Consider the following 16,555-nt stretch of genomic DNA (forward strand, 5'->3'; position numbering starts at 1 on the left):
AATAGCATTTCCTTCTCTCTCATTTACCGTTCTGTAGCTTCACACAACTGTCAGCTACTGTCAAACCACCAGTGAGTACGGCACTGACGTAAATGAGACAACTTTATAAGTACGTAGTTTGTGATTATTTCTGTACTTTCCACACCTATATCCATCATAAGGCGAATATATAAGCATTTAGCATAGCATGAAGAGCAACAATTAATGTAATGTGCATTTTACTTTTTAAAAAGTGCCGTTTCTCCCTGCCGTAAAGCAGTGTGCCGTATTACAGTTGGCGATGTTGTGAGGCGCTAGATGTGGAAGGATGTGGCTGTTTAAACTAAACACTTTTTTGACGTTTTTGTTGTTTTTGTTGGGACGATATAACTCATTTGCTCTTCAGGATGTGACCGCCGACCTTTTCGGGACCGCAAAATATGGGACGGTGGCAGCGTTTGGTGATTTTAACGCGGATAAACAGACTGACATCTTCGTTATCAGAGAGCGTATGTCAATGCTTACTATTCTTTCATGTGTACAGCTTTATGGCGTGTCAGCTAAATAGCCGGTACGAATTTAGTGTCATATAAAAAATGAATAGTGCCAAGTTTCAATTCAGGATATGTATCGAGATAAATAAAATGTACCTTCACTTCCGTAGCTTGTCAAACAAATGCCATGTCACTTGTTCGTTTGAAGACGCCTTATACCGCTTTATACCGCTGTTGAAAAACCCAGGTGGAATTTAAAAGTTTAATTATGGCTGAATTCCATTCAGCATCCCATAAAGCTGTTACAGCAAGCCAGCATTCAATATGCCTGGACCTTTCCTTATTAGAATGCAGCCGCAATTTTATAAGCACACTGCTGTGACTCCAAAATTTCAGATTGTGTTACGGTGGCAAACGTGTGCATGTTAACCCTTCCTTTGTCTATGTTGTTTTCTTACTTTTTCAGAGTCTGAACTGGTGATTTACTTGGCTGACACCACATCGCCATACTTCAAGCCCAAAGTTCAAATAAATAAAGGCATTTTGCCAAAGTAAGTATTTGGTTAAAGGTACATACAAAAGGTACATTTTGTATGCTTTTGTTTCCTTTGGTTCCTCTGGCTGCGTCTTAATGATCTACTTTCTGCTTTAGGGACACCGTGATCACCAGTGTTGTTCCTGGAGATTATGATGGAGACTCTCAGATGGATGTGCTTCTTACAGCTCAGATCAAATCCCCAAAAACAACAGTTTTCATCTTTTGGGGGAACAACCAGACATTAGGTACAGGTTAACAGTGAACCACCAGGAAACTTAGCTTATTCTTTTCAACACATTTGATTGTAATAGGCCCAGGGCATCACTTTTTTTTTTTTTTTGAGTACATCTTACATGTTAGCTTGACTATAGAAACATGCTGGATGAACCTACATATATATATACATATTTATGCTTTACAGTAACATTTTGGGATGTTTTAGTATCAGTCATGTAAATTTTTAAAACTTAGAGTTTAGAAGTGGCAAAGCAATAGGGAATTCTAGACTGAGTGTCAAGGTTAGAAATATGTTGTTAAATCTTTAACAATATTGTTATCGTAGAACTTTCTGTAGATGTTTTGATTCTATTACATCTTTAAAAGTGTATGCATAATAAGTAATCATCGTCATGAAAGTCATCAGCTAGTGTTCTACATGTTCTGTTTAAAGGACACTAATTCATGAAAGACAATTTAAACCTTTGCTTAAATTGTCTTCCACATTTCAGTATTTCAGCTTTGTTCATACCTTAGAGCCCAACAACATCAGTTGAGCTTGACAGTCCCTCTGAGTTTCTGTGGACCTTTGTTACTCAGGGCCTGTTTTTTGTGCAGGTACGGTTGGGTGGCTCATGCTGAATAAGACCCTTACAGATCAGCCACTTGTTATGGAGTGAGTATAAGTTTGATATTGTAATTGAAATTCTAATCATAAAAAAATAAAGTACCTGTGTGTTTAGTTTAGTTTTGTGACCTCTACATCCTTCCAATCAAATTATTTTTTTTTTAATTCTTCTATTTGTGCTTAAAGACTTAGCTTACATAATAGCACATGTACGGTAGTTGTATTTTTATTTTTTTTACTAATGTATCTTTTTTTTCCCTCAAAGTTTCAATGGGGACATGATCCCAGATATTTTTGGAGTCACCAACCCCCCATCTACTGAAATCTGCTATCTATCTAACAGGTGAAGTAATAGTTACCGAGCTCACTTTATTGCTGCTGCCATCAAACCTCAGTTTACTTTATAAAGTGCAGAGCTAGCTTTTGCCTCATGGTTTTTCCTTTCCTTTAGGATTCAAGTGTGGCAGAATGCGCTGAGTTCACCTGTCAGAATGCGCCTCCCTCACTCTAATGCTTTCATTGACCTGAACAAAGACTTCACTGCTGGTAAGTCACTGATGTTTTAATTCAATTCAATTATATTTATATAGCGCCAAATTACAAGAAGGCACTAAAAAGATACAATCCAATTCATTGTAATACAATCACAATTTAGTTCGAAATTAGTCCAATTCATACATACAGAGCCAATTCAAAGAAAATAGACCAGTCCTCTCTTTGATCCAATCTCCGGTCCTGAGCACACGAGGCAATGATGAAAAGAAAACTTTTAACAGGAAGAAACCTCTGGCAGAACCAGACTTAGGGAGGGCAGCCATCTGCCTCGACCAGCTGGGGTTTGAGAAGACAAAAAAGAGGTGGACAACAAGCAACAAATAATTAATTAATTTACTATATCAGTACTTTGTATTCACTCATTTCATAATACACAGGCAAACTCTATACCTAAAAACAATTATTTAAAAAAAAAAAACTCACAGAACCCCATATTTCGCTCTTAACGCAGTTGCGCATGTGGGAATTATTAGACCGTGACATATCAAAGGCTGAAGAACAACATTAAAACAGAGAATCACGCAAGTTGGACCGGGGATGTCAACAATCCTCAGCCCGAGTTCGTCCTCTGTCGGGAGAAGTTAGCCAATGTGAACATGGTTCCAAGCAAGCTGAAGAGGCACTTTGAAACCAAACATCCCTTCCATGTTGAGAGAAACTCGGCCTACTTGAAAAAAGCGTGGGATCAGAACCAGAGGCCGCAAGACCGTTTGTTGGATTGTGTGAAAGTGTCTGAAAAAGCAATGGAGGCTAGTTACATGCTAGTGGAGCTCATTGTAAAGCAGAATCCTCCCCGCTTGCAAAAAAAATTGCAGGTGTCATGCTGGGTCCAGATGCCGCAAATGAGCTATCCATAGTGCCGTCGTCTGATAATACAATCAAAAGAAGAATCAACGACATGTCAGAAGACATTGAGCAACATTTGACAGAGAAACTGCAGGTGAGCGGCAGATAGACGAATCTACTGACATAAGTGGGGCTGCTCAACTTCTGGCAAACGTGAGATATGTCAATGGTGACTATCAAAGAGACTTTTTTCTTCTGCAAAAAAATGGAAAGCCATACTACGGGAGAAGAAATATTCAGGGTAACTAATAACTATTTAAAAGAAAGTCTGACCTGGAATACGTGCGTCAGTCTTTGCACAGAGAGTAAAAGGATTTATTGCTAAGGTGAAAGCACAAAACCCACATACAGTGCCTTGCGAAGTATTCGGCCCCCTTGAACTTTTCAACCTTTTGCTACATTTCAGGCTTCAAACATTAAGATATAAAATTTTAATTTTTTTTTTGAAGAATCAACAACAAGTGGGACACAATCGTGAAGTGGAATGAAATTTGTGTTTTTGAAATGATGTGTTAAACTTTTTTTAACAAATAAAAAACTGAAAAGTGGGGCGTGCAATATTATTCGGCCCCTTGCGTTAATACTTTGTAGCGCCGCCTTTTGCTGCAATTACAGCTGCAAGTCGCTTAGGATAGCCTATGTCTCTATCAGTTTTCCACATCGAGAGACTGAAATTCTTGCCCATTCTTCCTTGCAAAACAGCTCGAGCTCAGTGAGGTTGGATGGAGAGCGTTTGTGAACAGCAGTCTTCAGCTCTTTCCACAGATTCTCGATTGGATTCAGGTCTGGACTTTGACTTGGCCATTCCAACACCTGGATACGTTTATTTGTGAACCATTCCATTGTAGATTTGGCTTTATGTTTTGGATCCTTGTCTTGTTGGAAGATAAATCTCCATCCCAGTGTCAGGTCTCTTGCAGACTCCAGCAGGCCCCATCCATCTTCCCATCAATTTTGACCATCTTCCCTGTCCCTGCTGACGAAAAGCAGGCCCAAACCATGATGCTGCCACCACCATGTTTGACAGTGGGGATGGTGTGTTCAGGGTGATGAGCTGTGTTGCTTTTACCCCAAACATATCTGTTCTGTTTGTAGGTGGCTTGAGTAAAATGATCACGGCACAGAACTGCTTTTCACAGGCTACTTTATTAGCCGAGCTCACGTGTCATACATACACCTTTTCTCCTCTCTTCTTCTCTGTGTCGTAACTTTGCACAGACAAAGATACTATGCCACCTAGTGGCAGACACAACATTCCCCCCTTAATTGAAAGATTATGCATGGGGCCTTTTCAATTACTCACATAAAACATTAAACATTAAAGGCATCTGTGAGATCTTTGATTAGTAACCACACTCAGGGCATAACCTTAGCTACTGTAACACTCTGTTAAGCCAATAACCCAACATTTATAACATGTCAGAAACAAAGAGTACCACATATTAGTTTCCTTAAGTGGCTATTTTAACTCTGGTGTAATACAGCAGAATAACGAAACACAACACAATCTGTCGACTAAAGTTTGAGTCATTACTGAACTTGACTAAGCAGTGTCTTATGAACAACACATTTTTAACATTTCACACACAGTCAACTATGGCATTTGACTCAGTTCTTTCCTTTCATTAACCCAGTTGAAAGTCCATCAGCCAACCAGAGTAGCAAGCCGAGTAGCCACCCTAGTACTCCTTCTTAGAGTCACTGGCACTGCATCAGCTGGCTTTACTGTAGGTGGTCCAGGACCCACAGGACAGAGAGTCAGCCGTGAAGCATTCCACTTCTTGTTATCACTTAACATGAACGTGCTTGGTCCAATCTGTCTCTGAATGGACAAGGGTGGTGTGAACTTTGAGGTTCCTTTGTGAACATAGATAGACTTTTTCACTCTCACCCAGTCTCCAGGTTTGAATACTGGTGTTTTTGCACCTCGACGTTTGTCAGTGTAGTGCTTTGACTTGTTTTGGTGTTTTTCCACTGTGCTTCTTACAGTAGCCCACTTGTCACTTTTGTCCTTAACTGGAAAGATATCCAGCTTTGTTTTCATTCTTCTATTGTGCAATAGTTCAGATGGTGACACACCAGTGGTCGCGTGCGGTGTTGCACGGTAGTCTTGCAAGAAGCCAGTCACGGCAGTTTTCCAGTGTTTCTGCATTTGTTCTGCAGCTAGGATGCATTCCTTAAGCACTCTATTCCATCTTTCTACCGCCCCGTTGCACTGTGGGTAGTAGACACTACTGCGCAGGTGACATATTCCCCTCTCTGAAAGAAAATCAGCAAAAACACTTGAGAGGAACTGTGGCCCATTATCAGTAACAATGTAGCTAGGATTCCCTTCCCTGCTGAAGACTGACTGCAGGAACGAGATTACAACTCCAGCGGTGACACACTGAGAAAATGCCACCTCTGGCCACTTACTATGATAGTCTATTAAAGTCACTGCAAACCTACAGGAGGCAGGGGCATTCTCAAAAGGACCCACAATGTCCAAACCCACTTTCTCCCATGGCTTATCTGGCGGATGGGTTGAAGCGGAGCAGGTGCTGTCTTGGCAGATTTGTCATTAAGCTGGCAGGTGAGGCATGTGGAAATGAAGGATTCCACCAGCTTGTCCATCTGAGGCCACCAGTACAGTTCACATAGCCTCTGTTTAGTACGCACTACCCCTTGATGTGTCTCATGTGCCAAGTGAACCACAGTAGCACGCAGGGAAACTGGAACAATGTAGCGATGCTCACCTCACATAACCAGCGTGTCAGATGCAGAGAGTTCATGACGGATCAGGAAGTATGGTGCCAGAGTAGGATCTACGTCTTTTTTGCATTTAGGCCAGCCTCTTTCAATCTGGGCACGTAAGAGGGTGAGTTCAGGGCATTGTGTAGAGGATGAAGTGAAATCACTTAAGGATAGAGTTGATAGTACAGATGCCACCATTTCAGGTTCCTCTATTGCAGCTCCATCAGCAGGGAGTGGCATACGCGACAAACAATCTGCAGCCTGGTTCTGTGATCCTGGTCTGTACTCAACATCGTAGGTGAAGCAGACCAATCGAGCTGACCACCGTGCCACTCTCATGCCTGCCCGACCAATTCCTTTGGTGGCAAGCAATGTGGTCAGTGCCTGATGATCAGTCCTCAGAGTGAAGCGCCGTCCCCAGAGATACGACCTCCACTTTTTGACAGCCCACACGCACGCCAGAGCCTCTTTTTCCACAGTAGAATATTTCCTTTCTGCAGTTGTTAGACTCTGTGATGCAAATGCTACAGTGCGCTCAGTCCTATCCGGGTGTATTTGGGTCAGCACGCCACCCAGGCCGTAATCTGATGCATCTGTACTCACAAAAGTAGGGAGAGAAGGATCAAATAATGCTAACACTGGACTGTCTAGTAACAACTGTTTCAGTTCGTGAAAACTGCGGTCTGCATCCGCCGTCCAATGAAAGCCAGAGTCTGTAGCCTCTCTCAGCAATGCTCTCATCGGCTCCACTACTGTTGCGAAACTTGGAAGGAATTTGCTGTACCATGAGATTAGTCCTAAGAAGGACCGTAGAGCGACCAGGTCTTGTGGAGCTGGGGCGTCATGGATGGCTGTGATGTGGTCTGTGTCAGGTAGAATTCCATCTTTGGAAATAACATGGCCCAAAAATCTGAGGCTTGTCTGTCTGAATGAACATTTTTGCATGTTAAGTTTCAGGCCTGCGTCAGCCAGGCGTTGCAGGACTGCACGCAGATTCCTGTCATGCTCCTCCAAAGGCCCAGTAACAATGATGTCACAAGGTAATTGCGTACTCCAGACAGACCTTTTAGCACGGTTTCCATCATTTTCTGGAACGCAGCTGGTGCAGAGCCCAAACCATAGGGAACACGACGATAGCGGAAAAGGCCTTCCTGAGTAATAAAGGCAGTCAGGTCACGACTGTCTTGGTGCAGTGGTAGTTGGTGGTATGCTGAAGCCAAATCTATGGTAGAAAACACTGAAGCACCTCTAAGCTCACTCAATAGCTCTTCAATGTGGGGCAGTGGGTGACTATCAGCAAATATGGCCTTGTTAGGTTCACGGAGATCAGAGCATAGTCTAATTCTGCTTCCCTTTCTTGTTGTTACCACTATCGGGGCTATCCAGGGTGAAGCATCTATTTGTTCAATTACGCCTTCCTTAACCATCTTTTCAAGTTCATCAGAGACAGCCTGACGCACAGCAAAGGGGAGTCGTCGTAATTTTTGTTGCACTGGTACTGCATCCTCACGTACCTTTACTTTATGCACAAATCCTGTGACGCAGCCGACAGATGAGGGAGCATTTGTTGTTTCCATCACAGGTGCAGGTGCAGTAGACGAAGCATGATCAGTGGCAGAAGGTGAGACCTGGTTAAGTTCATGAGTGAATGTCAAGTTCAAAGCCCTGATCAGGTCCATCCCCAGCAGAGCAGAACCTCCACGAACCACATAGAGAAAAGCATGAGCAGTTGCAGAGTCCATGGAAACAGTAGCTTTTAAACATACAAGTACTGGGATATTCTCTCTTAAGTAGGTAACAAGCTTAAGTTTGGAATGAATGAGAGGGCATGTAGAGAAATGTCTGTTGTATAAGGTCTCTGGTATAATGGAAACTGAGGAGCCCGTATCCACCAACAGTTCACAATTTGCAGCGTCTCCAGAAGCAGTTTCAATAGTTACGTTGCACTGTATCCTGTCGGTAGCTTTAGCATGATCTGAGCTCGTCATTAACACGACTACATCAGGTACCACCTCCCTCACTTGTTTAGCTGAGCGGCACACCTTTGAGAAATGTCCAGTCTTACCACAAGTGTTGCATTTTGCTTTGGATGCTGGGCATTGGGTTGCATTAGCCAGGTGTGTAGTTGCTCCACATCTGTCGCAGGTCCGCTGCTTCTGCTGCGCCCTCTGTGGTTGTCTGTTTGTAGCAGGATCAGAGCGGCGTCTGTCGTCCCTGCGGTAACGCGGCTTCTGCGGCGCGACCGCATGCACAGCTGCAGCACCTGTTAGCACACTGGACGACTGCAGAGCATGCTCCACCTGACATGCAAGTGTAACAGCAGAATCAAGAGTAAGGGACGTTTCCATTAAAAGTTTCTCTCGCACCGCCGGTGCGTAAGCCTTTTCGATGAGCTGGTCCCTTAACATCTCGTTTTCCATGGTAGCATAATCACACGTAGCCACTAATTCTCTTAGCGCTGCCATATACTGAGGCACAGTCTCGTCAGCGCGCTGTGCTCTCTGTCTGAAGTAATGGCGGGACACGACAGTATTCACCTTTGGCACGAACTGTCCCTCCAAAGCCGTCATGGCTGAATCGTATGTAGTGCCCGTGTCTGGAAAGGTGTAGAACAGGCGTTGTCCTTCTGCGCCAAGGGCATGAATTAGCAGGGCCCGACGTCTAGCCTCAGGCCAAGCGTTGCCTGTAGCGTGTATGGCTAACAGGTAATTTTCGAACATTTTCCTCCATGTAACGAACGGTACAGGCGGCTCTCCATTGCAGGGCAGGAACGGTGCAGGCATGGGTAGAGACATCGTCGCCAATTGTTCTGTTTGTAGGTGGCTTGAGTAAAATGATGACGGCACAGAACTGCTTTTCACAGACTACTTTATTAGCCGAGCTCACGTGTCGTACATACACCTTTTCTCCTCTCTTCTTCTCTGTGTCGTAACCTTGCACAAACAAAGATACTATGCCACCTAGTGGCAGACACAACAATATCGTTTTGCATTGAGGCCAAACAGTTTGATTTTGGTTTCATCTGACCAGAGCACCTTCTTCCACATGTTTGGTGTGTCTCCCAGGTGGCTTGTGGCAAACTTTAAACAAAACTTTTTAAGGATATCTTTGAGAAATGGCTTTCTTCTTGCCACTCTTCCATAAAGGCCAGATTTGTGCAGTGTATGACTGATTGTTGTCCTATGGACAGACTCTCCCAGCTCAGCTGTGCACAGTGCTCCTTGGGATGTTTAAAGCTTGGGATATCTTTTTGTGTCCAAATCCGGCTTTAAACTTCTCCACAACAGTATCTCGGACCTGTCTGGTGTGTTCCTTGCTCTTCATGATGCTCTCTGCGCTTTGAACAGAACCCTGAGACTATCACAGAGCAGGTGCATTTATACGGAGACTTAATTACACACAGGTGGATTCTATTTATCATCATCAGTCATTTGGGACAACATTGGATCATTCAGAGATCCTCACTGAACTTCTGGAGTGAGTTTGCTGCACTGAAACTAAAGGGGCCGAATAATGTTGCACGCCCCACTTTTCAGTTTTTTATTTGTTAAAAAAGTTTGACACATCCAATAAATTTCATTCCACTTCACGATTGTGCCCCACTTGTTGTTGATTCTTCACAAAAATTTAAAATTGTATATCTTTATGTTTGAAGCCTGAAATTTGGCAAACGGTTGAAAAGTTCAAGGGGGCCGAATACTTTCACAAGGCACTGTATTGTGACAAACCATTGCATTTTGCATCGAGGGGCATTAGTTGCCAAAACCATGCCCCCGGAGTTGACTGAGGTGCTGAATCAGGCTGTGCAGATGTTGAATTACATCAAATCACGGCCACTGAAATCTCGCCTCTTCTCCCAGCTGTGCGCCGAGATGGGAGCCAACAACCAAAGCTTGATCCACAGGCAACTAGGGAGCGCGCTGCATATGACGAACACCTTCAGACCTTAAAAGAGAGGTTTGAGCGCCATTTTCCACGTGTGGCTGACATGTAGGACTATGACTGGATCCGAGACCCATTCAACCAGAAATCCTCAACAGAAAAGCTGACTATAAGAGAGAGAGAGAGGAGTCCGCAGAGCTCCGTGTGGGCCGCATACTGAAACTGAAATGTAGTGAGCTCCCACTGGATTCGTTTTGGTTGGCTTCTGCATCGGAGTGCCCAAGCATCTCCCACCACGCGATTTTTCCATACTACCTGCCTGTGTGAGTTGGCGTTCTTAACTCTGGTTTACATGTAGAACAACAGGAGGTGACGCCTCTCTGTTAAACAGGACTTGCGAGCGGCTCCTCCTCAGTGCCACCGAGGATTAAAGAAATCTGCACGCCCTGACAGGCACATGTATCTCACTAATTTGTAAGTAGACAAAATATTTACAATAGCACATGTTTCAATGCTGATTGCTGAAATGTTACATTGATCATTTGTGGTTCAGGACCATGGACAGTGCAGCTTCCTTGCATTGACAGTTCTCTGTGCTGAATTTCTGAGTGCTGAGTTTTTAATTTTGTGACCTGTCTGGTTTAAATGAGTGGGTTGCTGCACTGATGAAGCCTAATTTGATAAAGTTTCAAATAAGTTTTTGAAATATTTAGTTAAAGACATGGTTGGTAATCCTGTTCAGAAACACATTTTGTAATACTGGGTGAAATGGTCCGTGTATCCTGAGAGAAATCTATACAAGATGTATTTAGAAAAAGGGACGAAAATAATCAGACCTCTGTGGCAGCTGCAGGACTGCGTTGGAGCGCCTACAAAAAACCAATCAGATGCCTCTGCTTTCTGCCTACGCCCCCCTCTGTCGGCTCCCTGCTCCGTGTGCGCACGCTGTTCTAAAGCACTGACGGAATGGGGAGGGGGGGGTGGAGCTTAGAGGAGAGGACACTTTCGAATCTTGCTAGCTCTCTTGCTAGCTCTCTAGGATTACCTACCATAGCTTTAATAAATATTTCATGAGTAATATAGTTGTCTTAGTCACATTTTATTTGGCATTAGTAAATAATGATGCACATTTACAGATAGGCAAATTAATCTTGGAAACAGAGAATTCCTGTTTATTTCTCGTCTATTTATACAATTCCCCATCTATGTCCAGCCTCCTGAAATCTAAAGTTCCTGAAATAATGAGCACAGTGTAGCTCTTGTCTTGGCTGTACAAACCTCTCATCTCAGTGAGAGGCTGAAACTCTTTGTAGATTATCAGTTTTCTTTATCTGATAAAGTGAGTACACAGGAAAAACCATCCTGTGATTGTAGAGCAATTTTAAGCCTCTGTGACAGCAAGGATCGTTATTCCTATCTGGAATGATAGTACTTGTGTATCTGCCTGTTTTCTTAATTGATATTTGCTAAACTTGAACATGTAGAGAAACTGACCAGAGCCACTTGCTATTTGGGTTCATTACAACAGAGACCCTCTTAGATTTTGCAGTCTATTCTTTCACTTTTAGTGTTTCCTTACAATGATCACTCTTATCAGTTTTTTTAGGAGGACACTATGTGAAAAACAAGACTACAAAGTTCCTGACTGCAAAACAAGACACTAGAATGGAACAAAGAACCTTTTGCAGAATGTTCCTTGGGCCATCACTAACATGAGTGTTTTTTTTTTTTGTTCTTTTTTAAAAAGGAGGCCTTCTAAGTACCACAGTATGGCACAGCCGGCAGTTTAGATTGTTCCCCTCATTATGCAGGGTCTCCTCTAAAAAGCTAAAGGGTTTCTCTTGTCTGTTATGCCTTGTTCTGTCAGTAGCTGGAAGTTATTAGATGAGCCCAGCTTACAGAAAGAAGCAGACTGAAATAAAGGTTTGAGGGCAGTTCCCATCCTGCTGATCTTTACAGAGGAACTCATGCCAGTCCTTCCCTCTCTGCTGCTCAGGCTGTCCCCTGTCTGATTCTCTCTAGAGTCTGAGGTTAATTGTGCAGTTTAAGAAAACACGGAGAATAGATATGGAAATTACTTAATTATACAGTGAAACGTAGGACTGTGGTGGCAAATTAAATTATAGTTTGTTAAATCCATGAACTGAGAATGGCTGAAGGACATGGGTTGTCCTTTTTAAACAGTGACAGATATTTCTGGTTCATTCAAACAGAAAATCATTTGAATTTGAAAATGTAAATTACCTGAACTAAAACATTTTTGTATTTGCTGAGTTTTTTTTGTGTATTTAAGAGACTTCAGTTCTCATTCTAATTTTACCTTCAGTTTCTCTTACCTGAATGATCTTGTGGCCTGGTGCTGCCAACAGAAACCAGCTTATCATAAGTTGCAGTGATCAGTGTCTTCTCATGGCTGAAAATGTAACTACTTGATACACTGAGACATAAATTCCATGTAATCTGCCTTGTTAAATATACGGTATATGTAAAAGAGGATTACCAAATGTTCAGATGCTGCCTGGTTTAGACCCAACAACCTGGCCTCCATCCTTGATTGAAGACATCACATGAGATGTGGATGCGGTGCAGTTGAGTTGTTCTATGACGTTTATTCCTACAACGTTTCTCCAGAGGAAATGCCAGGAAATCAGAAAATACAGCAAAACCTCTATTTGACAAGCATAGAAAGACATGTGTGGGATCTCCCAGAGTGAATGGAGAAATCATCTCATTCTTGTTGTACAGCATCTCACTCGTGACCCTTTGCCCACTAAGTTGAGGTCTGTCACTTACACTTTTGGAGGATTCTTGTCATCCTTCCCTCTCTGGAAACTAGTCCTCAACTTAAAGGTAGCCTGGAAAGATTAAGGCATGTCATACACACTGCAGGTATCATTTTGTGCAGTGAGGTTTTATTCCCAAGCCGTTCATAGCTTGGCCACACCTAATTTTAATTCCTATTTCTAGAATTAGGAGAAGGTTTTTTTTTTTTACATTTTGGAACTCATTGTCTTTTACCTTAATGTGCCAAATTGAATGCTTACATGTCAGTCTAACTTTATAGGTTGTATGCTTTAGGAAATGACACATTTACACACACAAACACAAGTGCATTTTACTGGCTTACTCTCACTCTATAAGCGCATTTAAATACGTCGCCTTTGTAGCTGTTGAATGTACTGCAGGGGCAACAAAGTAGGAGATAGAGAAACATCTGGTGGATGTCACTCTTGGCTGCTACTTTCTGTTAGGGGGGAGGTTCTTACAGATGGGAGAGAGAAAGAATGACAAGTAGGCAGCAAGTGAGGGAGAAATCAAAATGAGCCTGAGAGGATGGATGGTTTGAAAGAAAAGGATGCATGAAAAGATAAAGGGCCGTGAAAGAGGGGGTAAGGGATGCACATGGTTTTGGGTGAGTTTTGAGGAAGGCTCAGTTCACTGTCTGCTGCAGCCACCTGCTCCTCTGAGCAATGCCGGCTGGAGCATTACACTCAGGCTTAAGCAGGGAGAGAGTGAGTTTCGAGGACCGTCTGGATGCTACTTGCTGTAATGTTTATTTCAATTACAGTTGACTGATTCTCAATTGCATTTGCTGCTTTTTATATATTCATATTGTCCGCATGATATACAGTAAAGAACTAAATTGGAAACCGTGCTGGTTTTTATTATTCAAATTTGATATACTGCAAGTACAGTTATACTGGAAATGTTCTGCTGTGTAACTCAAGACATATCTTGATGGCCTGTTAACTACGCAGCCTTAGATTAACAAACACTCCCTGAGTAATATTTAAATACACATACCTGTGTCATAATGCAGGGTTGTGGAGTCAGACCCAAATGCAGACAACGTCAGAGGAGATGAGTTGATATGAAGATCCAAGGAACACAGGGAGTCAGTACACAGGAATTAAACCAAGAGCAGACTGGGGAATGTAAAGAAGTAGATAGTGGAGATAACGGTAAGTGAGACGAGGATCCGGCGAGGAGTGGCAAAACTAGAATGACATATATACTGGGGAGGTTGATTACTGAACAAGGAACTGGTGGCTAAATACTGACAGGACGCAGGTAAGAGTGAAGAGAGCAGAGGGCAGGAGACGGACTGAGGAGAGAGAGAGAAATAATCTAACACAAAGAATAAACAAGGATTAATTCAACATAACTGAATACTATGAGAAGCAGAACCAAGGTGAAACAAAAACTAATCTAATAAAGAAAGAACTAAGAGCACTGAATAAAAATAGAACCAATAACTAAGTCCAAAAACACCACTAAAATCACCCAGATCCTGACAACCTGAATGTTTAAAAAAAAAAGAGCAGGTCATCTAGTACATTCTATATTTCAGGTTGTTACTCTGTAACCCTAACCCAAATATTTTGTTGCCCATATAAGATGCCAATTGTGCTACATTAATGAACTTGATTATCTGAATTTGTCTTAAGACACAGTTATAGTTGCTTAAATGAAATGGTTCACGCTTAAAAATTCTAATTACAGTATACAAAAGAAGTAGGAAAAATGAATATGTAGGAAGAAAACACTGTAATATAAAGAGCCCTTACAGAAGAGAAAATATACTGGTCACAAAGTTTCTGTGTGGTAAAATTTGCTTATATGTTATTATTATTATTATTACAGGGTTCCCACGGGTCATGGAATTTCTGGAATATCATGGAATTTCATAAAAGTTTTTCCAGTCTTGGAAAGTCATGGAATTTGACCATTTTGTATGCACAGTCATGGAATATCATGGAATTTTCTTAACAGTTGTGTAGAAGCAAAACTTGAGTGTATTTTGTTGCTTACTTTTTTTGTCTGGTGTATAACATTGTTTCTTACTGGTTATAACTACAACGCTTCACCAGAGATGGTTTGGTTTCACGCTGTTATTTGCAACATTCTAGAATGCAATATCTTCGAGCCCACTGAAGTCTGGCAGTGGTGGTTCGGCGTCAGTTGGCAAACATGCCTGGCAAATGCAGGTTCCAAGAAAGTTGGCTCGAAAATGACGATTTCAGAGGCTGGCTATCGAGAATTGATGACCACAGAGCTAAATGTAGCATTTGTAAAACAGTCATATTTCTGTCAAATATAGGAGAACACGCGTTGCGGAGCCATGCGACTTGCAAAAAACATGCTTCACGATTTTTTTTTTTTCATCAAACGATCGTAAATATTTAAATTGTTTTAATTGTTTTATTTACCGTGTGTTTACAGGGCTTTCAGCCAAGAAGGGTGGTCATTTCTGAAATTTACACTTAAGTTCTGCATGTGGTTGTGTAAACCTTCATATAGACAAAGAACAGCTCTAGGGGTGAAGATAATCTTGTTTTCACGCTTTTAAAATCTTTTGAACGTCATTTCTTTTACGGAAGTGGTCCTGGAAATTTTGTTTTTTGGGTCTGGAAAGTCATGGAAAATCATGGAATTTTATATCTGACTTAGAGTGGGAACCCTGTTATTATTGTTGATATTGTTATTTGATATTAGTTGTTAGTTGTTATTAGTTCATTAGCAGTTGAATTGCAAGTCCAAGAGGAGCTCAATCTGATAAATAATGTTAAGATGTGCTAATCAATAGTGATTCACAGGCAAAACTAACGAATGAAAAAGATATATTAATGAAAATTCCATTAAATAGTGGTGACTATAAAGTGAAACTTATGTCTTATTAATTTCAGTAATGTGTTTTTTGGTGTATTGGATCAGAGCTCTTGTCTCACCCCTGAGTGACACAGTAATACAATAAGATATTTTGTTAGTGTGGTTCAAGACAGATATGGGCTGTTTCACTGCAGTGTCATGACTCCAATCTAAGTCTAGTCAGTGTCATTGCTGTAAACACTTTCATGATAGTATATTGGCTGACCCCACCACATCAGCACCACCAGTGAAGGGGAGGAAAAAAAACGTCTGGAATCGTTTCCTGGCCGATGTTAAGGCCTCATTTAGCCTGGATATAGGGCTGCCCAGCCAAGTAACCTGGCAGCAACAGGGACACATAGCATATGCCTTGTTATCTCTTTTCATAGTCTCCTTATCTGACAGCCATTGTCTCTAACTGCAATGCATACCAGCTTTGTGCTCATGCTCTTTTATTTATTTATTTATTTAATGATTGGAGTATTCACCCTTATCAGCGGTGTCTTTGGTACAATCATACTAACTCTCGGAGACTGCACCACATTTCTATTCAGAAAGAGGACTGGAAGGCAGGAGTTTATCAGTAGTCAGATTAAAAACTTGAAGGAAAAGATTATAATTGCAAAATAATTATAGTTGCCATTTTTGTGGGAAAAGTATCCACAAAGACTGCAAAACTAGTATAAGGATCCATTGCTAGGCAACAGACTTGGTAATGCTTTGTGCACCATCCAATTAAACTACCTCTGTGTTGAAGTGGCTTGTTGATTGTCTGACTAATAATGTGGTGGTGAAGGAAGAGAACAGATTTGCCATCCTGGAAGAGTTTCCAAGAAGAAGAATTGATTATACAGCGATCAAGTTTACATTTGGCAAGGCATTGTAATAAGATTTTTGCAATCGCAAATCTTAATGATACACATTCACCAAATGAGGAAGGACATTGCAGAAATATTACACTCTCCAGCAACTATCAATAAAAGCATTTTATTGCCTCCCCACATTTTTCTTTCTCAGATTCTAAGCATACAAAGC

The 16,555-nt window shown here is 41.8% G+C and overlaps 1 protein-coding gene across 1 annotated transcript in view; it reads left to right on the forward strand.

Moving 5' to 3' along the window:
- The first annotated feature begins 255 nt into the window (after positions 1-255).
- Positions 256-16,555, forward strand: part of itfg1 (integrin alpha FG-GAP repeat containing 1) — a 162,924-nt gene continuing 146,624 nt past the window's right edge. The window contains exons 1-6 of the mRNA XM_075471634.1: positions 256-488; positions 940-1,024; positions 1,126-1,256; positions 1,846-1,903; positions 2,121-2,198; positions 2,307-2,401. Coding sequence (XP_075327749.1) covers positions 308-488; positions 940-1,024; positions 1,126-1,256; positions 1,846-1,903; positions 2,121-2,198; positions 2,307-2,401 — 628 coding nt within the window. The 5' untranslated portion in view covers positions 256-307. The remainder of the gene's footprint in view (positions 489-939; positions 1,025-1,125; positions 1,257-1,845; positions 1,904-2,120; positions 2,199-2,306; positions 2,402-16,555) is intronic.

The sequence above is a fragment of the Odontesthes bonariensis genome, chromosome 1, assembly GCF_027942865.1.
Source record: "Odontesthes bonariensis isolate fOdoBon6 chromosome 1, fOdoBon6.hap1, whole genome shotgun sequence".
Classification (NCBI taxonomy): Eukaryota; Metazoa; Chordata; class Actinopteri; order Atheriniformes; family Atherinopsidae; genus Odontesthes; species Odontesthes bonariensis.